Genomic DNA, 26,927 nt, shown 5'->3' with positions numbered 1-26,927 from the left:
CTACATTCTTCTTCCTCTTGTCCAGCTCAGGGGTCTGAGTGCCTCCAGAACAACTGTTCTTACTATTAGACAGTGAAGCAAAGAATGCATTAAATACCTTGGTCAGTACATTTCCACCCACACCCATCCAATAAATGATGCAGATTCTTCTTAGCCAGCCTTTTGTTGGTAATGTATTTATAGAAACATTTTAAAATGTACTTTATGGCAGTAGCCAGATTAAGTTCCAATTTCTTCCACTCTTCTTTCTGCATAACCTCAGAACGTCCCTGTTGTCCTCCTGAGTTGCCTACTGCTCCTTCCAGAGGTCATAAACATTCCTTTTTTTTATTGAGTTCCAGCCAAAGCTCTCTGTTCAGCCAGGCCAGTCGTCTCACCAGGTGTGTCAGGAAGTTATGAGTAAACCGTGGCAGTGATAGATAGTCTGCTCTCATGGAGGATACAGATCAGTGAGGAGCTCTGTGAAGTCCTGCTGATTTTTACTGTTTAACTAACCATGCAGAGGAAGATGAAATCTCAGATTGTCATGTATCAATTTCATTGTGGCATTTAGGTGGATATTTAATACTTAGACATTGTAGGGAGCTGCAAAGGTCAGACCATACTGGGGAGAGAAGCTCACGTCTGTATTCATTCAGGAAAATACTGTCACTTAGGACAGGCATCTCAGAAATAACCACTTGCACTGGTGACATTAAACATGTGCTTCCTCCAACACAACCTGTTGGATGAACCGTGAAGTATGTAGTTTTTTTTTGTTTCTATGTGTTCAGACAGCCACACACAAGTGTGTGTCTGCAGGAAAGCTGGCCAGTAGGACAAAGACAGCCCTGAAGAGGCAGCAGGAGCATATTCCAGGACACTTTTTCTTCCATGGCAACAGCTACTCAATAGCTGAGTTTAAGCAGGGTGTTTCTCTCCATGGCCTCAAAGTGATGGCTGCTGAGTGAAGGATTTAAAATAATTTCTTGCTTTCTTCAGGCATAGCTAAAATCTGTGCTGTTTTGATTTGGTTTTGGTTTTGCTTTTGTTTTGTTTTTGTTTGTTTGGGGGTTTTTTGTTTGATTTCTGTTTTGTTTTTAGTTTGGCTGGGTTTTGGTTTTTCATTTTGGTTTGTTTGGGTTTTTTTCCCTGATTGTGTAGATGTTTAAAGATGCAGATGCATGTCTACCTATTGATTTACAGGCATTGTGATCTTTTAAAAAAATTGTTCTTAAGAGGACATGATCCTGGAAAGCTTTCCTAGGGGATTTTGGTGATCCTTACTCTGCAGAAGTGAAGGGACTCCGCAGAGCACCCAGAGGAAGACAGCCAGCTGTACTTTCATTGTGGGCAATTGCTGCTACCACTCTGTTGGAACTTGCACCAACTGCAATGGAAATAAATGAGATGCATCCCCAATTCCATTTATTCTTGCTATTCTATGGCTGCCATGATCTCCAGCGGTGCTGAGAGAAAGAAGTAGAGAGGTGTGTTGTAATATGTCAGTGAGCTCCAGCTGCTGGTCAGCAACCTGTCAAATGCTTGCCACTGCCTGTACACACTGCCTGTCACCTCCAGCAATAGTAGCTTACACCAGAGCATGCATGACCAGAGGAAGATCCCACTCAAAAAATGCCAGGAATGCTCTGGGTCTTGGGAATAGCTAAGGCATGGATGTGAAGAAATTAACTTTCTGAAAGGGTCTCTTCTGTGCAGGATAAAAACAGTAACAAACAACAAAAAGTCAACACCTTCCTGGCATCCAAGATGAGCAGGGAAGTTGTATCCCTGAGAGCCATTAACATAACAAAGAGCACTTAGCAAGGTAATTTGAATTGAACAGAATATAAATCCAGTAGTATGCCAAAAAGTTAAATTTTTGACTTCTGGAAAAACCTTTTGGAAACGAAAGTAGACAAGAGCACAAGCAATCAAGACCTAGCCTGTTCCTAATGATGAGAGATTTTTCACTAGAGCCTGTAGTGACAGGACAAGGGGCACTGGTTTTAAACTGAGAGAGGATAGATTTACATTGGATATAGGGATTTATTATTTTTTTACGTTGAAGGTGGTGAGACATTGAAACAATTTATCCAATTATCCCCCATCCCTGGAAGTTTTCAAGGCCAGGATGGATGGGGTTTTTAGCAACCTGGTCTGCTGGAAGGTGTCCCTGCCCATGGCAGGGAGTTGGAACTAGATGATTTTCAGTGGTCCTGTCCAGCTCAAATCATTCAGTGATTCTATGACTGCCACCAAAACCGGGCCCTCACTGACAGCAGAAGATAGAAACAGGCTTTCATAAGTTTTAAATGTTAATCCACCAGTGGTATGAGCTAAGGAAAAGAAAGGCAGACTTCCTAAGGAGTCCTGTGATGCGTGAGACAGCCCTCTGTGGTTTCAGGATTGAAATGGTTGGAGAGGGAACTGTACCCATGTGCTCCAAAATAGAAAGCTTCAGTCACAAGGCAGGGTGATCTCAGAGGAAAACTATGACAGCAGGAAGGTGAGTAGCTGTTCCGCTTGGCTACATTGATCTGTCCTGGATAAGCTTCTCTATTGATCAGACCTTTTTATTGGAGTCACACACTGCTAAGCAAGTTGCACTTGTTTCTGCAGCCTTTAAATATCATGTGAGCTAAAACTGTGACCCAAAGAAGGGTCAGAATGTGTTCTGGGAGGTGTATGAACAGGCATGTCACTTCCACAGTTCTTGCTGGACTTTTTGCTGGGGCATGTAAAGCACACAGAAACTGATCTGGGGATGGAGGAACTATATGAAAGGGCTTCTTAATGAAGATATTGCTGAGAGGTGGACAGGGGAGGCTTGGACAGCTTGAGAAGCGACTGACAAGTTCACAGGAGGCTGTGAGAGGTGGACAGGGGAGGCTTGGACAGCTTGAGCCTCACAGGAGGCTTCCCAGATGACTGTGCTGTCCAAGCTACCTCTGCATTAATCACAGGCAATCCCATCTTCATGGATGGACCTGCAACGTGCAGCCTGCCTGCCCCTGCACAGCCCAATGATCTGATCCAATGACTTTGCCTGGCCCCGTAAGAGGCAGGCACTGTCAGACTGTGGGTGGAGGAGCCCATTGACCTGGCACAGCCTGCAGCATTACCTGGCAGCTTTGTGTGCCTCACCTGCTGCAGGAGCAGTGCTGCACTGATCTGCTGCACGTGGGCCAGCCTGCACTATGGAGCAGGGCGTGGGACAGAGAGCCCTGTGAAGGAATAGTGGGGAATTGCTCCCACAGGAGCTGGACTTCGGTCTGGCAGAAGAGAGCCTGGTCAACGAAAGCAGGCATATACTGGCACTCGTGAAGAGGTTCAGAGTTCTGCTGCCTACACACTGACAGACAGGCAGGGTGTATTCCCTGACCCCTCTGGTGACATATAATAAGCAAATCTTTTTTTCTTAGAACAGAAGAGCACCCAAGCGTTTCTGATGGGGAGCTGGGTTTGGGGTTTTGTTGGTTGGTTGGGTTGGTTTGGTTTTTTTGTTGTTTTGTTTCTTGGGGTTGGTTGTTTTTTTCCTGTAATGGCAAGTCAGAACAGGACAGTCTGCCTCCAGCATCTACCAAATTACAGAGCTAGGCATGGAATGGAAAGGAATGCAAAGCGATGCATGCGATCCATGCACATCTGAGCACTACTGAAGCTAAAATCCATTGGTTTCCAGTGCTTCTGCATACAGACAAGCACTACAGGGAGGAGACCCTCTTTTGTTTGAACTCTTGGAACAGAGAGAGATAAGGAGCAAGAGACAAGGGACAGCATTACATGACACAATAGCAAACTCCTGGTTTTATACAAGGGGTCAGATTTCAAATGTAGGATGCAATCCTATCAAGTGACTTACTTCCACAGCTGACAGTTACCTTGGGATTTTCTTCTCACAGGAAACATTTAGAACATAGTAGAACTAACTAACACACTGCCATATGAGCTAACCAAAGGGAGACATTCCTGAAAGTGTAACTACTAAAGGAATATTTTGCCTTCCAGAGAAGTAACTTCTAACACACAAGACTACAAAATGCCTCTGGAAACAAGGACAAAGAGCTGCTTTGCTATAATGAAATTTGTGAAGGAAATTGGGAGTGATTACTTGATATTTCTGAGTGTGTGTTCTGTATAGATACTAATTAGCTGATCTTCCTCCAAAATCCAATAATAACTTCTTTCCTCTATTAACATAAATTTTAGTGTGACTGGACATATAGCAATTTCACCCATTTATGACTGGGAAGTCAGTTTCACTAAATTTTAAAACAGAAATTAAGAAAAATGTAGCTAAAAACAGAGCTAAAATTGCTCTATTCAATTTCATCTTGGGGTGTGGGTAAGAAAGGGAAGAAGTAGGAAAAGAAAAGCTTTATTTCTCCTCTATTACAGTTCTTCCTTTTCCATGGGAATCAAAGTTCTTCCTTCTGAACTGTTAATCAAAGAAAAATGCTCAGTGGGGACCACAGTTCCATGATGGAACAAACCAGGAGATGGAGAAAGCAAGTGGTCTGCTCATGTCACAGGCTTTCACGGCCATTAGCTAGAAATGACAGCATCCAGAAAATTACAAAAGTTAAGAGGAATATAGTGGGTAAAAATAATACAGTGTAAGGACTTATCTCCTGCCACTTAGATGAGGTACAAAGAAAATGTGAATGTGATGGAGGTTTGGTTTTGTTAGGATTATGTATTCTGCAAGACACTTCCCTAAAAAATTAAGACTGTTATTACCAGCAAGAAGTTTTGATGAATGAATTTTAGGGCAAAATAAGGATTTGAAAGCACTATTACTACTAGAAATTTATCTGTCTTAACATTTACTACAACAAAAAAAAGTAGGTAGGAAAGGATGAAGACAAATGCATATTTCTTACTTATTCTGCCTTTCTTAGCAAAGTCAATTTTGAGAGAATTAAGAGGAAACTAAACCATAACTTCATCTATTAATTTCTATCAACTTCAGGCACCTTAAAAAATATACTTTCAAAATGTCTCTGAGGAAAAATCTAACTCCATTGGTGCTGACTTGCAGTAATAATGGAAAAAAATCAGGAAGTCAAACCAAGGCAGTAAAGAAATGCTGGCAACGACAGTGATGGAGTTTGTTTCATTTACTCAGAAAAACCTGTCACATTTGTTCTTCCATAAATTTTAAGTGCAATCAACTAAAATGTACTTTGTAAGTAAGAGCACTTGTCAATTTATGCCTTGTCCTCAAGGCAAGCTTAAGACATTGAATTTTCCAGCTGTTCCACATTGCTTTAATCAGCAAAATGAAATCTGAATGAAAATAAATTATAAATAAAACCTGTACATTATTTTCTGGGCTTTTTGGGCGGTGAAGAATTCATCTTAGCTCCTTCCAGCATGAAACTAGATGTGGTGTGCCTTTGTAGAGCATTGAGCACACAATTCTGTTTCTCACTGTTACAACATAAACATCAAACAATAATTGAAAAGAGATAAATGTCAGAATTTTTAAAATGTACCTAGAAATAAATTATATGCATTTTGAAGATAATTTAAAAAGTCACAAACATTTCTTAGAACATGAAACACTGTTGGCGTACTGCAGCAGCATAAACTAAGTGATTTCAAGTAAAGATTTTTCTCATTTGCCAACACATTTGTTGTTGATTGTGTCACCTGAATATACTTAACAGGCAATAAACGGATGTATACGTCACCTCCCTTTTATGTGCTGTTTTATATTTTTTACAGAACTTCTACGGAAATGTTAAGTTGTAGAGAATGTATAAGATGCAAAAATAAATACTAACACTACACTGTTTCTTTTAGAAAGCTTAGAAATGGGCTGTTCAATACCTATTGAAAGCTGATATAGTTACACTGTAACAAGCAGAGACACTTGACACCCACCTTAACCGGGTAGGTAGAAAGTAACACTTATCCATAGGAAGTCAGTGTGCATGGCTACCTATGTGCCCAACATTTCAATATCTCCTATCACAGTTTCACTTCCAAAATTTAAAGTTTATTCCTTTAAACAGAAGAAGTCTGAAAGACAGAAAAATCTTTTTAAACGGCTGCAGCAAACTGGGGTGTTTTCCTTTATGTATTTGTCCAACTACCTAAGGTTATCTCAGACCTTAGTAAGAGACTTTAAGGAAAGTAATCCTGCTTGTACCTGAACAATCACCAGACAACATTCTTCTTGTATGAAAATAATATTCCTTTAATATATTTACAAGACTGACCAATTGGATGAAGTGGCTGCACTGCAAGAGCTTGGGTTAGTGAACTATGCCATTATTTATACGTCTGTATTTTGTTGATATCAGTTATAAAGCATACAATCAAACAAATCATGAAAGGGTTGTGAAGAGTTGGACAAAAGGAATGTGCACAGCAATAAGAGAAAAAAAACGCAACAAAAATATTTTATGCCTAGTTTCAAAAATTAGAATTTATCATTTTTATGATCAAAGTTGTCAAATTGGTTTTTTCACTACTTTTTAGATAATATCAACTGACTTATTTTTTTGACTTAATATCAACATCTACAGTAAAAGCCAGTATGTCTCAAACTTGCATGCTAGCTAGTAACATCTATCCCTTGTAAAAAAGTTCAATATATATTGAATTCTTCTGGGAGCTTTGACATCACTAAGTGGTGAAACATATGACTTAAGATAAGAAAATAAAATTGCATTTCTTACCTTTTGGTCAGCTATTTGCAACCACAAATTAAACAGCTGTTAAGATCTTCTGTTATTTTACATATCCTATAAAAGTGCATGTAAAAAAAATTCAGAGTTTCTAGGTAGCATACAATGACAAGAGAGTCTTGGTTTCTGATACATTCAATCTGACAAATTTATGCACTAAAATGAACAGATGCAGACATTGTGGTATCAGTTCTTTATCTTTGGTAAAATGATTTTGATTTATTATAGCCGTATTTGCTCTGATATCCATTTTGAATATGGTCTGCTATTACTTAAACCAACAGGAAACATTTAAATGGATATAAACAGTATCAATGTGTCATTTAGTACATTCATGACTTTTTTCATACATTCTCTGAGAATGTTTCTAGCATATGGGCAAAATGAGCAAATGCTACTAACTATGATTTACTCCCAGTTTAACACAATACATTTACTAGTTCTTGCCATCAGGAAAAACCACTTTGTTTTCCTTTTAAAGGGATCAATATGAGTCTACAAACAATATATTCTAAAAATCTGAAGTAAAAATATCAAATATTTTGTACTTCCTTACAAATGCTAAAATAGAAAATTACATTGGAACTGACTTAAAATTTGCTATGACCCATCTAAGTAAACAACAGAAAAGGACCACAGAGAACATCAACAATTGCTCCAAGGTGTTCAGTGATGCTCTGCAGGCAACCACTGTCTTTACTGTATTAAGAATCCATAATTGACTCTCTCTCACCCTTTCTATCAGTATTAATTTTTTGTAAAAAAGAAAGAGAAAACTAGTTTTAAAGCAGCACTCTCCAGTGACAAGTCATACAGCAAATTCATGTTGGGTTCTGGATGGTCTTTGTTACACTTGAACATATTAATGATGCAAACTTGACCATATGAACCTAAGTTATACATACACAGTTATGTCTCCAAATAGCTACTAATAACACTAAAACAATTTGGTGAAGTGAGGGAGTTCCATATCCCTACACCCAAAATATCCAGATGCTGCTGCATTCATGGAAAGAGTAAGCTACATTACCACAGCTCATATGCTGGGACCCTGAAACACTGGATTTCACCACAAAACCAATCTCTGCACATACTTTTTATATATGTAATTCAATATCAACGCTGGAAACCTTTGGAATCATGATTTTGATAGAAAGTAAGGTCTAAATTTTTTTAAGTTCTTGTTTCAGGTCTTTTTGATGTCGCTGTTGCTTCTGCTATTTTACAAACAGGGTGGCAAGCATATGATGGGAAGACATTCCATGGGTATAGATAGGCTTGGGTCTGTTTTGCTGGCTTTACCCAAGACAAGCAATCCTCAGTCACTCCAGCAGTTACACTGGACAAAACAATAACAATTTATGGGGCAGGATCAAGCTTGTGGTGTCAATGCAAAAAAAAAAACAACATTCATATAGTGTCTATGTTCATGTCTCAATTCTTCAACATAAATTCTTGATTTTGGAAATAAAACCAATGTAACAGTCAAAAATGCAAATGACACCATTCTGACCCACTCTTTGACACAGTATTATAACTTCCAGTACCTCAATATCATGAAAAACAAAACAAGTGTGAAGCTGAAGTTACTGTAAAAGCAAAGTCTAATATTCCAATGATTTCCAATGCAAATGGCACATTCAAATTTAAATTAAACTTAGTCTACACATTTCAAAATCCGAATTAATTAAAAATACTGTTTATAATGGTACAATGAAAAACTGCTCTTGAAGAGCACAACCATAAAAAAAAAATTCTTTATTATTAGAAAGTGATAGAAAAGGAAGATGCAGAAATGGGGAGTGGAGCAATAGTTTCAATACATGTATTTGCACCAGTGAATATCATGCTCTTAGCGAGTCATTGACAGCTGTCACTGATGCTCTTTACCCATGTACTAATGTAGTCAGCCACTTCCCACTGCTGCAGTGCCAACAGAAATGCAACACACACACTGAAACGCAACAAATTTAGTGCCTGACTGTCCCAGGGGCTGAGAACCCTCAGCTCCCGACAGGCCCTTCAGTCTAAACCAAAGCATACTCTTGACAATAATTTAGTGGTCAAAGTCTTAGCAGTTTAAAGAGCCTGTCACTTTTTTTGCTTTCTTAGCTTTTTTCAGTATATCACACTTTTTTCTGTTAGGACGCCGGCACCTTTCATCGATGCTCGGTATACATTCATAATGCCACACTTCCTCCATTTTCTCCACAGGATAAACTGCCTCCACATAATGACGGATCAGTCTCAGTCTGATGGGATCAAGCTGTTTTTTATTACAAGCACCTGAATGGTTGTACTGCAGTCTCAGATTCTCTGGAGTAAAGAGTTCAGGGAAGAGTCTTACGAGAAGCCTGGCAGCAAAGTTGCCAACCGACAGGCTCTGCTGCACTATCTCTCTTATCTCCTTGTCAGAGAGCAGATACAGAGAAGGCACAGGGAAGTCTGGATTAGGAACAACAAGTTCATCGAGTGGTATCTTGCAAAAATCCTTGCTACTTCTTTCCGGTGGCAGTGGCGGCCCTTCAAATTCTTCCCGAAATCTCTCAGGGTTTATTGCATAGGTGAGAAATTCCCTCCTGTCAGGCCCTGGCACGTGGATTTTCCGTTGCTGTTGGTATGAGCGCCTTTGCTCCGTGTCTCTTCGTCGACACCTCTCGTCAAGCTTCCCAACAAACTCCAACGTCCACACTCTGTCGTTCTTTGCTCTGGGGTACAGTATCTGCACATAATGTCGAATTAATTTAATTCTAGTGGGGTCAAGCTGTTTCTTGCCTAAAGATCCACTACAGTTGTATTGCTTCCGTAAGTTTTCATGAGTAAATAGTTCAGGAAATAAGAGAACAAGCAATCGGGAAGCAAAGTTGCCTATGGAAAGACTGCTTTCATATATGCTTTTAATCTGTTCTTTGTTTAACAGGTAATCCGGGACAGGAACATCAAAATCAGGAGGGGGAAAGTCAAGTTTGTCAAAATCTATGGGTACAAGCCAAATTTTTTTGGACCGTCTGCCAGGCTTTTCATATTCAAAACTGTCTTCCACTTTTATGATTGATACATCATCTGGTAAACTAGAAGAATCGTAACAGTCATCTCTCATCTGGTCACATTCACTTCCATCCATATACGTACTTTCAAGCTCATCATTTATTCGCTGAACACACTGCTGCAACCAGGCTTCTTCTTCTTGCACGTCTGGAAAGTAAATTTCAGTGTACCTACGGATTATTTGAAGCCGATGAGGATCCAGCAGTTGTTTTCCAGAGTCTCCAAAGCAACTGTACCTTTCAGCTAATTTTCTGTGATCAAAGAGTTCTGGAAACAGTCTGTGTAACAGAAAAACAGAAAACTCTCCTGGTGAAGAAGCTTCATCTAAAAATTCACTGAGATCCTGAGCATCCAGCATGTAATCTGAGGCAATGACATTACTCCTGTCCAAAGCTTCTTCCTGCTCTTTATCCTCCATGAAATGAGAGGATTCCACCTGCTCAGTCTCATAAAAACTGGATGATTGCACATTCTGCTGACTGTTTTCCATTTCCCTTTGAGCCCAAAATCTATTGAAAAAATCATTGACTTGAGGCAAACACTCCAACTGCCACACAGCTGTATTCTTCACAGAAGGATAACAAACTTCCACATAGTTACGAATAAGCTGCAGATGAAGAGATTCAAGTTTCCTTTTGTTGAGAAAGCCACATGCACTGCAGCTCCTGCCGAACTCGTCGTCGCTGAAGAGCTCTGGGAAGAGCTGCACGAGCAACCGGCAAGCCAGGTCTCCGCCCGATGTGCTTTGATCCATGATTTGTTTGAGTTCCGTGGAAGTCAGCTGGTACTCCGGGGGAGGCTTGAAGTCAGCAACGGACTCTGCTGGACTGACTTGTTTTTTAATTCTGCTAACCTCCAGAGACAACAGGTCAACTTTACTGTGAAGCTGAGTCATATTGGTGTTGAGGGTGTTCAGTGTGTAAAACATTTTCTGTATCAAAGAATATATATTTGATTCTGAATCTGCTGTGGCTGCTGCTACCGCAATGGCCGAGTCTCTCTTGCGCTGATCGTTCAAAGTCCGAATTTGTGAGGGACTGCTGGGGTTGATTTTTTCAAACAACTCATAAGAAGCAAACTGCTCTGCTCCTGGTGGGTTCTTCTTCTCTGTGATTTTGTGTGAGATGCCATAGAGAGGTTTTTTATAAGATGGAGTGATTATGTCACTGAAGGATTCTTCTTCACACAGCCATGTTACATTAGAATTCTTGTTCTTGCTTGGCTGCTCTGCATTTACCTGAGTGGGTGAACCAGCATCTCTGTTCCTCATGTTTGAAAGGGAGCCCTTCAAATGAATAAATATTGTATTAGTAAGACTGCCTTAAAGATACTACCTATAAATATGTGCTCCTTAAGCAAGCACTGCTACATAAATATCCAAAGTCAAATTTTCTCCAGGAGACTTGTTGTGTTAAATAATAAAAATTAATAAGTTCACTAGGAAAAATAAAAATACAGTAAAGTATTATTCAGGTTTCCTTTTTGTTTCCCTTTTTTTGGCTTATGGCTTTCTCCACGGAATAGAAATGCAACAATAATTCTTAGTACTCTCTACGCATAGAGCTCTCTAATTACTCCCCCAAATTAAGTATCATTAGGCTTCACCTTGCATATGAGGAGGATCTTGGGCTGTCAAGAATTTGGGTGGCAACAAGTCAGCAACAGAGCCAAGAATAGCATCTAGATTTTCTGACTCCTAGTCCTGTGACCTTGCCATTGCCTCCAACAACTGCATTTAACATTCCAGCACTCTCTTTAGGTTAGCTTTTGAAAATGTCACAAAGGCTATAAACCACAAAAAAAAAAGCTTATTCTCTTTTTTTCTGATGTGAAAATTTTATATATAGGTTTTAAAAAATATCTTTATAATGATGCAGAATTACTAAACAAATCCTAGTAATTACTTAATTTTTAAAAGGTATTCTATTTACGTAGTAAAAAAGTGGAAAGTACCCTGGTACAATATCTTTTTAAAAAGGAAGCCTAACAGAAGATTTTTTTATTTCTGAAAGGCAATGAAGTTTAGATTCATGGATTCCTAACTTTCTAAATTATTTAAACTATATAAATGTATATAATTTATTAATTATATAAAACCAGTAATGAATTCTTAAGTACTTAATGTTCTCAACTATTTGTAATTATTCCTCATTGCTTGAAATTGGAACAAAGCATTTTAATAATCTCACAGTAGATATGCAGGACTTGGGTGATTTGGTTTGGTTGTTTTTTTTTTTTTTTTTTTTTTGTTAACACGTGGATATTGTAAATAATTCTTAAAAGCTAAGCAGATACAACAGAATCAAAATCCAACATAAAGAATTCAAACATGAGAAAACACTCCCAGACTTGTAAATGTTTCTATACTGAAACAATTTTCTTGGCTTGTTCTATAGAACATTAATTAGATAAAAATCTACAGAATTTGCATTCAAGTATTAAAACAAATTAAATACAGACTTCAGGTCTGAGCTGAGAGCCACAAGAAATTTGAAATCCTAGTGAAGGCCCCATTATATCCTACAGTGAGGAACCTGAATTAAAGTTTCTTTCTTAAGAAACAGAACTGTAACTCATTAAATCAATGTGGTCCCTATGTGTACTCACACTTGGCATCTGCTTACTGCAGTGACAAATTGAATCTAATCATTTTTTAATTTCTAATGCAATGTATACTCAAGGCAGACTCAGAAAGAACAAGCTGGTTTCCACTCCAAGTTTAGAAACCAACATTCAATTAAACTGAAGCTGTTTCCAAGCTCTGCTCTCACTCACATCACATTACCCTACATACGAAACCTCGTGTTTGCACATCCAAAGCTGTGTGGAGAGATGATCAAACGAATACGTCATGCCAAGGAGATGCATTTCAGTGTGCAGTATCCCTGGCTGTCACAGTGCCATGGACACCTGGTTTCCAGGTCCCACTTAGAAGACTGTCCCATTCCAGTCCCACTCATAACAAAGCCAGAACAGCGACTGAGCTGCGAGCAGACTGAAAGCCACATTGCTCCCACCGAACTGCAGGCTCCTAAGCTGGGACTGAAGCTGTCATACACCTGTACTTGTCAGTGAAGAAACAGAGAGCCACATTGCTCCCACCGAACTGCAGGCTCCTAAGCTGGGACTGAAGCTGTCATACACCACCTGTACTTGTCAGTGAAGAAACAGAAGTAGTTCCAGGTAGCAACAGAGCTCTGCCACACAGGCATCACCTGAAAGCAGGCCATGAAAATCTCCACTGACAACACTGCTCCCCAGTCAGGCACACAAACTGAATTACAAAGCTTTTTACTATTTTACATCTAAAGAACAAAACAAAACACTTCTTACACAACCAGTGAGACCTACCACCTAAGTCGCTCTTTCATTAACACTTCTGTTAACTGAGAATATACCAAATATTCCTTCAGAAACAGCATATCCCTCTTTCAATTCCTTCTCTACTGCTAAAATACCTTGCTGCTAAATAGCTTGCCATGGGTCACCAGGTATCTGTCAGTTCTCATTTGACCTCCTGCTGTTTATTTTCCCTAATTAATTATATAATAAAACTTGGCAATATGAGGGCAACTTCTATTGATGTGCACCTCACACACAAAGTCAGGCCAGATCAATATTAGGATGTGTATTAAATAACATTAATTCATTACTTTGACAGTAAGATCATTAAAGTTTGCAGTCTCAGTTTTGGACACGGTGCTCTGGAGCTCATGCTAAGAACTACAGCAGATCTTCACTATGATAGCAGCTGAACTTCTTCCTTACTAATGCAGCTCCTAGCAGCCAGATCTGGCTGCAGGATGGATTTGCATTTCAGAATATCTGCACTTCAGAAACACACAGCCAGTGTTCCCCTAGCAGATGACAAAACATTTGGGCCTTAAAAATATTTAAGAATATTTTAGTTCAGATGCATTCTCATTTTCTTTTATTTTGCTTTTAATTATCTTGCCTATAGCTTCCATCTGGGAATGACACTATCCACATCAAAAATACAAGGCTTTTGTAAATTCTCCAATTTAACTAATTCCTTTTCTGTAACACTGATCTTTAAACATCCACGAATTTCAGATAATACTGCACCCATTTAAGATGATCAGTTCTAATGTACTATCAAAACAAAGATATTGTTCTGAGACTCAATATAAGTAAGATAGTGCTGCTTTTTATACTACAGTTGCACAGCAAGTTTTTATATTCAAAACATTTAAAGAACATTTGCAAAGTGCAGTATTTTGCAAAATGTCAACCAATATAAGAAATTGTGAAATAGTCTCTCACATACTCTCTTAGAATCCTAAGCCAAGTTTTAAAAGTTGCTTAGTTACTGTTCTGGTCAATGCTCAAGTCCATTTATGACCTTTGTTATACTTAATAAACAAAGTCTAAATATCTGTAAGAATACAACACATAATACTCAAGGAGTAAAGAATAAATAAATGCATAAGCAAGAAACATAGATGCTTTTAGACACATAAGAATATGGAAATGTCCTGCACATATCTTTTTTAAACTTACAATCTCCTACACATTGTTTTTTCAAAGAAAAGCAGGGAAAAATAATTCCTGATTATGAAGTGGCATTCAAAATTTAAAAAAAAATAGTGAAGTCTTCAGCTAAAAAGTAATTTAGTAATATAATTACCAGCCCAAAAGAGGTACAGCTCTGTTTATATCATAGATAGATGCCTATATGACATGCAGTAAAAATATATAAGCACAACATTCTTTAGAATAATTAAGATTTTTTCAGTGTTTAAATAGAAATAGTTAATAAAGTCATCAATTAAAACAGAATATTGGTACTAGAGAAGTAATTAACTCTAAAAATCCTGTTAAGATTGAGGACCATTTCTGGTTGGTTATTTAACTAAACATACTGATTCACTGGGGTCGGCCAAGAATGAATTTTCATCGTTATTACTGGGGCAACTTCTGATATTATAAATCCAAAGTTATAATTAATTTCAAATTAAAATTTAAAATTTATTAATGGCAAACAGGAAAATGCAAAGCAAGCACAGTTCAGAGACCATTATAAAGCTCTTTTAAGAGTCTGAATGCAAGGAAAACAATTGTAAAAAGAAAAAGAGAAAGGAAAAGGAAAAGAAAGAAACCGTGTAATAAGATTAAAACCTACCTACCACAGGCATTCAGGGGAAAAAAACAGCCGTAAGAAGTCAGAGAGACGATAGTCAAGAAAAAGAATCACAGAGAACTATGGCTATAAAGAAGACATGAAATGTGCAAATACAACATGAAATAACTGGCTAGGTAGCAGAAGAGCAGAAAAGGATACGTGCATTAGGATAGGTCACAAACTAAATATAACCCAGGGCCTGAAGTTATTCAAAAGAGGATGAATTTGAATCTAGGTTATTTTAATAAAGTGCTGAGTGTGAAAAACAGGAGGTCATTATACTGCTCTACAGGGTGGCAGGAGAGATGTGACTATCCAACACTGGACACTAGTCTTTCTGGACTCTCAAATGGAACAACAAAAATATAAGGTGACTCCTGAAGAAGAGCTGAAAAAAAGAGAATTTTAATCTTGGAAAGGAAGGACTGAGTGGACAACATCACATGAATTTTCCCACATGCAGAAGATTTTTCTAAGAACAGATGATCATTGCTCTCCCTACTGAAAAGAACAAGGACAAAAAGAAACCAGCTCAATTTCACCAGAGATTAATTAAAATCTGCCATTGCTAGGGAGGTGAAACACAAGATCAGGATAATGGAAAAGACTGGGCGTCTCCTTCACTGGTTACAGAAACATCTGGATTGTCCCAAGCTGGGATGCCACACCAGATGTTATAATACATTCCACTCTTGATATGGCTGAAATCTTCTGCATCCCTGCATTTTTATCCTTCAAATAGTACACTAATTTATATGGCTCTCACTGACATTAAATCTTTGTCACAGAAAAAAGAATTACAACCCTGATTCTACCACTCAGGATCAAGGTAAAGGACTGTGTGACATGAGAGGGACTGTAATCAGAGTCATGCAAAGTTACTCCAAATCACTGCCCCTTCCTATGTTATCTGCTGAACAACAAAAACACAATTCACATAAATGACTTAACCTATAACTATTAGCTGTATTTCATAAATATGATCACTTCCATGTTATTTAGAGAATACCCAGCCATGTGCAAACTGGCTTAGGATTAGCCACATTTGCAACAAACTCATTACCAATGCAAATTTAGTTGTAAAAGACTTGCATTCTACTTATAGCAGCAGAGAATTTAGCCTAAGAAATATGAACCAAAAAATCAGTCATGTGTAGAGAAGTTACCTCCTGTGTAAAGCGTCTCTTCTTCACGCTGGGTAAGGCATCCTGCTGGCCTCCTGACCCATCACAGCCAAGGGAGGTCTGTTTCCTTTTGTTGGAATCCTGTAGGCAAGTCACTGCACCATCCAGTGAGTGCTTCTCAGCAGATCTGGAAGTTACTGAGCAGTCTAGAGCTTCATCTTCATTTTCTGTTTCTACTTTCACATTTCTTTTAGGAATTTTTACTGAAGAAAGAGAATGTTTAGAAAGATAAAGCACCCTCTCCAGAAAACCATTACATCCTTACTGTAATGTTCTTGGTTTGTTTCTTTTTATGAAAATGTGTTTTGAAGAACTTCATTATTTTTTATTATTTCTATGGTAAGTGTATATTGGGGCCACCTCAAAGTCAAATAATTCAGTTTTCCAGTAAATGACAGTTTCTTCTCCAAAGAATAATCTAAAGTATAAACAAATAATTACAGGAGGAAGATTTTTTTGGAGGGGAGGAAGGATGTAGAGCAGAAATAATAATGACTAACAAAGATAATGCCCTATTTTAGATAACTTTTAAAAAAATTAGTGTAATTTGTCTTGATCCAACTGGATTCTCTATTAGGTGGCAAATAGTTTAAATCAACAAATATTTTTGCCTGATCAAAAATTATACAAAGTACAACATTTTACCTTCATCATCATCAGTGATTTCAGCTGAATTCATCTTCTATCTCACTAAAGAACAAAACAAAAATACAAAAATAAATATCAGCATCTTCTGGAATCAGGGAATATCTACAGCTCCTCTTGTAATTACTTTTCATCTAAAAGTATTGAGTTAGCAGCCCACAGATGACTTCCAGTTTTTCCAGTCTGTATGTTTGTAATAACTAGTTATCTTCAGTAAACTTCATGGCCATCTACAGACCCATCAACAGGCAAACTATATTGTAGATAACATACAACAGGTAGGGAACTATTTAAAATTCTGTGTCTTTTTCTGGTACAGAGAAAAGTAGAAGTCATTCAAACCTTCTCTGTAAAGTGTCTTGGCAGTATATAAATGGAAGTTAATTGCATTAAAGTGTACAAAATCACTATTATTACAGTCAAATGTTGTCATATTGTCCTTGTGGTTGACACAAAGTCATCACAGAAAGAAAACTCATCATTAATAGTAACATGCATCCTGGAGTAAGTTTTTATTTAAAAATCTTTGATCTTTTGGTATAAATTGTGTCAATTCCAGTAGAATAATGCACATAGATCTACACTAAGTCCTTTTGCTGTGTCAGCCCCTAAATAATGTAGTTTTTGTAGGGAAAAGCAAATATATGTATTATGCTAGAATGATTTTAGTGTTATTTCTCACATGAAAAACTCATCTGTATTTCTGTTCACTCGAAAACTAATTTTGCAAGTTACTTGGGGGCAAAACATCAATCTCTGCACATGTTCCTAAAAGATATTCTAAATCTTTGGAGATCTACAAAGCAAACAACTTAGTCAGATATCACTGACCCTTGCAGGGCACGCAGCTGCAAACTGACACTCTCATCTGGTGAGCGGGTGACTGGCAAACTGTCACACTCTGCTCATGCTCCTCTACATGCAGCATTATGCTTATCTGGCCCCAGAATATTATTGCTTTACAAGTGCAAGTCAATAAAACCAGTCAATCAAAAGTGTACACACAGCCCAGGAGTGGGAATTATAATGAAATTGATAAGAAAGATGGGGAGAGAAACACAGAGAATCTGTTGTGGAAGGAAAAACAGTCTGCACCTCTCTCCTGAATAATGCTGAATACTATATATTTTCTTTTACATCTCAAAATACTGTTAAAAAACTCTGTAAACATTTGAATGCTGTGTAGATATGAATTTCAATTTGTAGGCAATTTGATGGCTGTAATAGTAACTATGAGGTTCCATTCTGGATTAGATTTTGTACGATTTACAATGGGTGGCACCCAAACAAAAGATGCACAGATTTATAAAATCAGCTTATACTGGGCCACCCTTGAAGCCAAGATACTCTTTGATGTGCTGATCTTCCACATGGCCCCTATATACAGCCTTGTAAAGGGCATCCTCAAGGGGATAAAATGAGATTGTCTTCATCATCACATATAAAAATAAGTCTCTTCACAAACCCCTCAGACACCTTATCCTTTTACCCACCATAATTCCCTATTTTAGAACTTGCATTTATGAACTGGCCCATATATCAATTATGCCAGCTTAACAGTACCATAATCATGTCACTTAAACTTCTGCAAACTCTCTAGCCATAACAGCATGAAACTAAGTGGCCCACACCAACTTCTAAACCACCTGATAAGCTCTGATATGGGTTAATACCCAGTCTTATTAACTCAATAGTATTTAGAGATTTAGACAAAGCCACTACAGCTCTTTGTGAAAAATCCTACAGCAGTCTACTTCTCACAGCACCATCAAAAAGCTCTCCTGGACCTTAAGAAAATCCCATCTTTTGCCCTGATATCCCACATACATTGACAGTTACTGCCTGGATCTTCCTTGCTCTGTTCCATGCTGCACTAGGCGTGGCTCTGAGGGCTGTGGTACAAGACCAACACATGTCGGTGCTCAGGGAGTGTAACACACAGTCTTTTTGTGAGAGCCTGAGGTGACAGTAAGCAAATCTATCAATACCGCTACAAACATTCTAAAATGGAGATCAAAATGATTTTTCAGATAATCCTAGACTACTTCATAAGAGCAAAACAGTAAAAAATGTTAACCACAAAGCCAGATGAGAAGATTAAAAGGTGGCAGTTGATGAAACAACACTAAATATTTAGGAGGGAATATATGGAATTATATTTTCTTTCTAATTCCTGCTGTTACTACTATTCAAATAGGAAGAATACTTTAGAAGAATTCCTGTCAGAGAAAAAAAATAAAACTAAAAGGAGAAGATAAATGAGTATCTGAAGAGCCACTCTAACACTGGTAAAAAAGTGAAAATTAAGCAGAGCAACAGTTAACTTTCTGAAGGAAACATTAGGAAGGCCACCAAAGCTACCCTGCATTCAGGTCAAATAACACTGAGTTAAAACATTGTTTCACAAATTTGAAATACAGAGTTAACTTTTGAAGTTTTTTAATCTGAAAACTGATAGAATACAATTAAAAGTGAATAGCCAAAAATCAGTGTCAGAACCAACCAAGCCTAGGAAGACTGTGTTCCATACCTGAGATCTCTGGTGTAAAAAAAAGCACAAACTCCAATTTTTTTTCATTTTTGGGAGAGCACTAGTAATAATCTCTTTCCTTATCTAGTTTCCTGTCTTTGTAAGATTTGGAAGAACTCTGGTATTGAGAAAATGAAGCACATCAAACATATAACAGCTTCTATAAGAGACAGGATTCAATTGTCCCTTTGATTTCCTGCCTTGCAGTCCCACCTGCTCCCTTGGTCAAGCATGGGTGCCTACCTTAACCTTCCATCTTGATAAACTGTCAGAAATCAACTCACTTTTTTTCCTGGGTCACTTTCCTTGTAATTCAGAGGTAAAGGGCCCAGCTCAGGAGTATGCACAAGGTTTGGGCTAGAAAGGAGGAATTAAAATCTCTCCTCATACCATCAAGCCACTGGCTTGGTTCAACTATTTAACGAGACCTTATTTATTCCACTATCTCGCTTCAAATTTGGGTCACAGTGGACCCATGAGTGACTAGTGAGCCAACAAAGAGGCACCAACAGAGCAATGGCATCATCTCTTCCACAGGAAATTAGGATTTATGCAAAGGGGGAAAGCCTGTATCTGTTTCTGAGTGTGTCTGTGTCATGCCTGAATATGTAAGATTAACAACAATTTTGTTGATTGTTTCAAGTCCACTAAAGATAAAACATTTCATATTCGCTAAAATATTGTCAGTACTTACAAATAAGAATTACTTCCTCTTTAAAAGAGGTAGCAGTGTCAAAGTCTGTTTTGAGGTAGCATTCTAGCCCAGACTGTGAGAATAAGCAAAGCTGGAGTAAAAAAAAAGTCTAAAAGATCTTGAGGTCAAATACTGCAAAAACCAATAGAGTAAGAAATACATACAGTAAAGCAAACATCCAACAGTTGTTCCCTATCATGTTGAGTATACAAAACATATTTCAATCTTATATGTATTTTTTTCAAAACGAAAGATAAATATACCTATCATCCTCAGCCTAATAATTACTCAATGCTATCTAGAGGACAGCTGTTGGCAAGTTCCAGGAAAGAGTGAACACTCTGTGCTGAAATTGGGAGCCCACGCCTGCAACGGTGACTGGCAGAGCAACCAGCCTTGGCAGCTTTATCTTGCTGGGATACAGACAGATGCTGCACTGCATCCTGTTTTCTGTTTTCCTCTGGAAGAACGATTCCAAAACAAACCAAACACCCACAGCTACATCAACAGCAAGATCCAAGGGAGTAGGGAAAGAAGAGGAGTCCTGGATCACCTTGTCTGTCACTATTGGACAAATTCCCTTCCCACACATCCTGCCCTCCCGTCTCATCAGACTAGGCAATGAACAAGACAGTTCAATGAAGGGACTTAACACTCCCTACTTCAGTTACTCTTGCTTAGACATCTGCCTCTATTCCAAAAATGTACCAGGTCATGACACTTAACTGCACTGTTGTACCATTTTGGTAATGACATTCCATATTGAAATGGTATTACCCATGGTTAACAGAGAAGCTCAATGCATAGGGCAGTGCTGGGAGTTCCAAAGCATGGGAGAACACCTTAAAAACAAGGTTTTGGAATGTTTCTCTGTGCATTTAGTGTTAACAACCACCCTGATACTGCTTTTGCGTGTAGAACAGAATACGTGACCCATCTACCAAAAATGCATCTACCCAAAATATGCACTGAAGCCTTAAGGGTTTAAAGCACTGGGGTACAACAGATTTTATGAGTAAGGGAAGAAATTGCAACTCATACTCAGAATGTATTTCAGTCTCATATCTAGTAGAATACATATTGCCACTTAAAAGAAGCATAAGGTGTATCCAGTTATTGATGCGCAGAACAGAACTGAATCCCAACTGATTCATAAGTTAAATCTTCCATAATGTGCATTCTCTTCCTGTTTACTACCTAACAATTACTCATGTGTTTGCCTTGGAGGATGCTTTCCCAAACCCTCTTATGATTTTGACCATTATAAAAGCACAATACAGGGAGAAAAGACCTTGCTCATCATGTAACATGAAGGCAGTTCTCTGCCTTTGCAATCATTCTTAAAGAAACCCTGACTGATAATTTTCACATCCTGACTTAAATATGGAACGGAAAAATTCCACCAGAAAAAAATACTGCTGTCCTGCTGTTTGTAACTGAAGTAACTCTGTACTCTTTGAATTCCCATATCTAATGTACTGAGTTCTGACAAATGAAAAAAAAAATAGTGTGAAAACCACACAGGAAACTATCAAACTGTATACATGCTGCATGTGGAAACCAACTTTAACTCTGTACTCTTTGAATTTCCATATCTAATGTACTGAGTTCTGACAAATTAAAAAAAAATAGTGTTAAAACCACACAGGAAACTATCAAACTGTACACATGCTGCATGTGGAAACCAACTAGGATTTCATCACCCTTAATGGTGATCATAAATGAAAATTAATCACTACCTTAAACAAGATACTAAATAATAACAACAAAATGATTATCAGTTTTATAGAAACTTGCTGTTTAGTATTTAACTCCTCACATAACGTTGTACTGTTCAGTTCCCTAATGCATGGAAAAAGTGTAGAAGTTGCTTCTTGGATGCAGCATCGTCCCACTAAGTATTTTAGCTTCTTCATGTAGGTTGGCAGGAATGTCCCTAATTCTTCATTATTGGCTACAAGAATATTATTAAAAACACAGGGATTGAGACATTGTGTATTAAGTTTATTCCCTTTAAAGCCTCATGGTGGTACATTGCTTCATATATAAAACTCAGGTCATAATGAAAAGTGTTCTTGAGTGTTGTTTCTGAAGAAGTCAACTGTTCTACATTTTGGGCAAATGTTAAGACATACATGTTTGCTAGTCACATTAAGTATGTGTTTGATAACATATGCAGAATAAACTGCTCAGTTTCCTTAGCTTTCAGCATGCAGTGAAAGATACAACACCCCTCTTACAGCACAGGTATCCTAATAAAGTTAAATAAATGAGGAACACAAAAAAAAGCGGATCTTTTAAGGAGATGACACTAGCTAAATTTTACAAGATGTGTACATTCAACTGCTGTGTAACAGTCAGAATTAGCACCTCCTCTTACACATCCTGTAACAGGATTTTATCACCAAATTGCAATGGTATTACACCACGTAACTAGAGTATGATTTATCCAGAGCCAATCAAAAGCACTGTACATCTATTCATTCTCAGCAATTGACAATGAGTAATCAATCTCGGCAAACACTCAAGTGTCTGTCCTGCTCCCTGTCTCAGACTCTCTGCCTATATTTCCTAACTTGCACTGGGTGAACCACAGAAAGTAACCAAAGCTTCCCATGGGAAGTCCAGAGCCTTGAAAGCAGGTGTGGGTAGGTGGAAGCAGTCCCATTCCGCACAGCAGGTGAGCAGAGTGCTGCTCTAAGTGCCTGGCAACAGTGTGGAACTCTGTCCTTCATGATGTTTTAGAAGACTGATTCCTATAGAACAGTTGGAAATAACGAGGGGAAATACCAATTCCCAACAGCCAGCCCTACAGTCCCGGAGCCAAAGAGGACTGGAGGCGTGTGCCCTCTGCTCAGGCTGCCCAGGAGCCGCCTCCTGCTCAGGGTGCGTGCTGCTCTCCAGGCTGTCTCTTGGAAAGCTCTCCTGCTGGGCTGAGAAGCAAACCTAGAGAACGGCGAGTTCTGCCTTCTGCTTTGGGTGCCAAGTAATCTGCATCTTTTATTTCCTAGCTGTAGCGCTGGGTTCAATAATTTCAATATCGCAATTATCCTCAGGGTAGATTTTATTCCTCCGATTTGTAAAAAACAATGCAATACAAATTCAGCTCAACTAAATTAGACATAAATACCACTCCAAGACTAAGCTGGAAAATGTATTTCTTAGAGGCAATGTTTGCCTTTTGTTCAGATCTGTGGGCCAGTGATTTGATTACAAATTTTACATAATTTTGACAAGGCCTTATAAATTTTGAAGAAGCAGAGGGTTGAAGAAGTCCAATACCTGAAATCACCTTAATAAAAAAAACCAAAACCGCTACCAAACAAAAACCAGGTAGCTTATTTGAAACTGACCATCCATCTTAAAGAAACTGAGATCTGAATGTTGCCTCATTTAATTGAGCAAAGAGCAAAATGCAAGTAGACAGTATATGAACTATTAAAAGCAAATGCTTCTATTCTATCCAATGTTGCCTCATTTAATTGAGCAAAGAGCAAAATGCAAGTAGACAGTATACGAAATATTAAAAGCAAATGCTTTCTATTCTATCCATTTTGAGGTAATAGGGGTGCTGCAGCCTTGTTTCTCAAAATTTGTTCTTGATATCTAGTACTGACACTTGTAATATTAAGTACTGTAGATAACAGTATTCCAACATTACAAGCATTCTGACTACAAATACATGAACAGTAAGTTCTAAAACTACCAATAAAAAGATTTTAAGTAACCAGCAGATGTTGTTGGAAGCACTACTCTTAAATAAAATAAAAATAAAAATCCCTATACTTCCATAGTTTGAAAACCCATTTTGCTGCCTTGTAAAGCAGGACATGAAGTCTGAGATCTCCACTGAAGCCAGCCTGCAACAAGGGTATTTTTCCAGTAGGACTAAGAGGGCATCTAAGAGGGTTCTTAATTCAGGTCTTTCATATTTCGTTTTAATTAAGTTAAATATGCAGATTTTAAAAAAAAATCCCAACAAACCAAAATCACTCTTCTCAGTTTGCCTAAAACTGAAGTTCTCTTAATCTGTCCTCTGTACTTTTACCAAACAGCAATTTAATGTTGCAGGGGTCAGCAAAACACTAACCTGGTTTATTTCCAGCAGTAATGCAAGAATTTGTCTTTTCTTCAACCACGTGTTTTTCACTGGTCTATTAAAAACGTTTTGCTTTCCTCTCTTCACTCTCACTCTGCTTTTATTTTAAAATACTGTTCCATCTGAACTTTGTGCAGTTTAAATTCTCCTCCAAACTGCATTCATTTCCCATTTATTTTTATCCACTGAACTTACCTAACCTATGACAATACTCAGCAAAGATAAAAATTCAGTTGGTCCAGTGCTGAGTTTGATTTAGGAGGAGATAAGAAGAAAATGTATGAGCACACACGGGTAATTATTTGTTTTATGAGATGTAAATCATTAAAGCTGGAAACAGGGAAAAGGTTTTTCTTTCCCTGCTTAGATGTCTCTGCCCCATGGGTCAGGCATACACTGTGTTTATAGGTGGCAGCGACAAACCCTACTCACACTTCAACCCAAAAAAACCCTGGGACTGCGTCAACGCTATGTGGGAGCCGTCACATGGCTGCTGGCCTGCGGCCGGCTCGCATTCTGCTGGTTCAGAGTTTGTTCCCTTCTATTTACAAAGGGCTGTGTGGACACACCGCAGGGAAAAGTAGGGTAGAGGCAGCGGGCGACCGGGGCAGGGGCGGCGATCGGGGCAGGGGCGGCGAGCGTGATCTGGGCGGAGGCGGCGGGCGGTCGGGCCAGGGGAAGCCGCGGGTGACCTGCCGGGAGACGCTGGGGCCAGGGGCGGCCGCTCCCCCGCGGTGCCCTTCACCGGGCCCCTCAGAGCGCGACCCAGCAAGGACCGACGCGGGTTCCAGCGCACCCACCGCCCGCCGCTCCTCCCGCCGCGTACGATAGGGCAGGCGGGACCCTGAACCGGGCCCCGGCTCCGGGGGCACGCGTGGCCCCGGGGCGGTGCCCGGGCGGGCCCGTGGCGGGGCGGCGGGGGACGCCCCGCGCGCCCCGCACGCGGCGCGGCCGCGGCCGCTTCCGCGGTCAGACCCACGAGCCCGAGGCGGAGGCGGCGGTTGGTGCTTCCGGTCCGAACCCTGCCCGGGCGGATCTATGTGGCCGGCGCGCGGGGGAGGAGGGGGAAGGGGTTAAGGTGAGGCTGGAGGTGACGGCGGCGTGACCGTTCCGCTGCCCCCCCCCACGCCCCGCTCCGTGTCGCCCCCCCTCCCGCGGGCGGCCGGAGGAGGGGCCGGCCCCGCGCCTCCCCCGCTCGGCCCCCCCCTCCCCGTTCTTCCCCCACCCGCCGGGGCGGCGCTCCCCGCTCGCCGTGGGGTGCGTGGAACGGCGCCCGTCCCCACCGGCGGCGGCAGCGAGACTTACCTCTGCTCCGCGCGGGGCCACGGGAGCCCCGGGGCGGCGGGGGCGGCTGGAGCGGCCGCCGCTGGAGCCCGCGCTTCCCCCCCGCTCTTTGTGTGCGAGGGTCCGCGCGCTGCGCTCTCGCGTGACGTGACGGGACCGTGTGTCATTTCCGCACAAGGACACCGAGCCCCGACCCGCCGCGGCCAGCGCCACCCGCCGCCCCGGGGCAGGGGCAGGGGAGGGAGGGAGCGGGGGTGGGGGGGAGAGCGGGCACACGGCCCCGCGGCCCCCGCGCGCCTCCCCAGCACCCACCCGCCACTCGCGTCCCGCCGCCGCCGGGCTGCGACAAAACCGGGGCGTCCGGGTCATCCCCTGGCGCAGCCGGGCTCCGCAGAGATCGCCCGGCAGCTCCCGAGACCCCGGCCGCGGCCGCGCCGATGCCGTAAATCCGTCCCCACGGCGGCGTGGCCGCGGGTCAGCCCGGGGCAGCCCTGCGGGCGGAGCCGGGGGACGCGCCGAGCGCTCCTCGCACACACGGGCTGTGACACCCGCACGCAGCCGCTGCCCGGCCCGGCAGGCTCCGGCCCCCGGCGCTGCCCGGAGCTGGCAGCGCCCGTGGGAGCGCTGCCCGCCCGCCTTTCTGTGACCTTAACGCGGGTTTCTGTGCCTAGCGCCAAGTAGGAAACGCCGGTGTGTGGTGCCGCGTTAGGCTAAGCCTGTACTTTTAAAAAAAGTTATTTCAGTAAGTTGGTTTAATTCAGATCCAGGCTTTTTCCCACGCTGGTTAAACACAAGACCGCTTCCATGCTCCGCGTTTGCGGGGCAGATGGCAGCAGTGATTTATAAAACAGACATTGCATTCTTTTTTAATTAAGTATCCTTGTAGATTTTATCTTCCCTGAAATTGACAGGAGCACATAAGACATTACATTAGTCTGCCAAATCATACGTGCCCTTTCGACTAACAGCTTGTAGAAAACCAAACCGTTTCCCAAAGATTAAAAAATAATTTAAAAAAAAGTGGGGGAGTGAAGTCTGGTTTTGTAACCTATGGCCAGTTGTAGCAGTTATGTTTTTTTGGCTGTATGTAACACACCTTTGGAACTTGGCAGTTTTGCGTGAAATGTTTTACTTACACCGTGAACTCGGCCAGTGCTGCCGTTCCTGATACATAGATTAATTTTGCTGTTAATAAAAGTACACAGCCAAATGCTCTAATTGTATTGTAGTTGCTTTACGGTTTGCTTTTTCTCCAGAGTAAAAGAAATGCAGTCTAAAGATGTTTATAAAAGGTGTTTATTATAAAATGAGTAGGTGAGGGCTGATACTGCCATGAAGGATGCTGGACCCTGTGCAGCATGGAGGATGTATCCGACAGAAGTTACAAGGCAAATACACACCGTGCAAGCGGCAGGTAAGTGTGAAGGTAAAACTCGTCAGCTCTGAGCAGTGCTGTGAATGTAACTGTTAAATAAACCTTTCCTTTGTACTTCAAACTTTTTTTTTTAAATTCAAAAGCAATACAAAGACATGTAAGTCATCTGAGAAATAACTGAACGAAAATCTCAGATAAATCTGCCCCATAAATAGCTCAGCACTTTCCCAGTCACATGCTCTTTC

At 40.3% G+C, this 26,927-nt stretch overlaps 1 protein-coding gene across 4 annotated transcripts; it reads right to left on the bottom strand.

Moving 5' to 3' along the window:
• Positions 1-6,163: 6,163 nt before the first annotated feature.
• On the bottom strand, positions 6,164-26,685 carry BEND3 (BEN domain containing 3). 4 transcript variants are annotated; one of them, XM_039725012.1, is made up of 4 exons: positions 25,620-26,685; positions 16,701-16,745; positions 16,038-16,258; positions 6,164-11,013 (listed from the first exon to the last, which is right to left on the bottom strand). In XM_039725012.1, the coding sequence occupies exons 2-4, from the start codon at positions 16,732-16,734 to the stop codon at positions 8,752-8,754; spliced, it is 2,517 nt and encodes an 838-aa protein (XP_039580946.1). In that variant the 5' UTR covers positions 16,735-16,745; positions 25,620-26,685; the 3' UTR covers positions 6,164-8,751. The 4 variants fall into 4 exon arrangements, with proteins under 4 accessions (XP_039580946.1, XP_039580935.1, XP_039580954.1 ...); XM_039725001.1 differs by lacking the exon at positions 25,620-26,685 and adding an exon at positions 25,329-25,555; XM_039725020.1 differs by lacking the exon at positions 25,620-26,685 and adding an exon at positions 24,015-24,938.
• Between the last annotated feature and the right edge of the window lie 242 nt (positions 26,686-26,927).

Source organism: Passer montanus, unplaced genomic scaffold (assembly GCF_014805655.1).
Source record: "Passer montanus isolate IOZ18808 unplaced genomic scaffold, ASM1480565v1 scaffold11, whole genome shotgun sequence".
Lineage (NCBI taxonomy): Eukaryota > Metazoa > Chordata > Aves > Passeriformes > Passeridae > Passer > Passer montanus.
Note: the sequence above shows the minus strand (reverse complement) of the source record. Positions and strands in the feature narration are given on the sequence as shown.

What these genes read in the sequence shown, in the direction of transcription:
- BEND3 (XM_039725012.1), bottom strand. Translation starts at nt 16,734, where the DNA reads ATGAATTCAGCTGAAATCACTGATGATGATGAAG. An exon ending in AATCACTGATGATGATGAAG is followed by an intron (nt 16,259 to 16,700) that starts GTAAAATGTTGT and finishes CTCTTTCTTCAG; the next exon opens with TAAAAATTCCTAAAAGAAAT. An exon ending in AGAGACGCTTTACACAGGAG is followed by an intron (nt 11,014 to 16,037) that starts GTAACTTCTCTA and finishes ATTCATTTGAAG; the next exon opens with GGCTCCCTTTCAAACATGAG.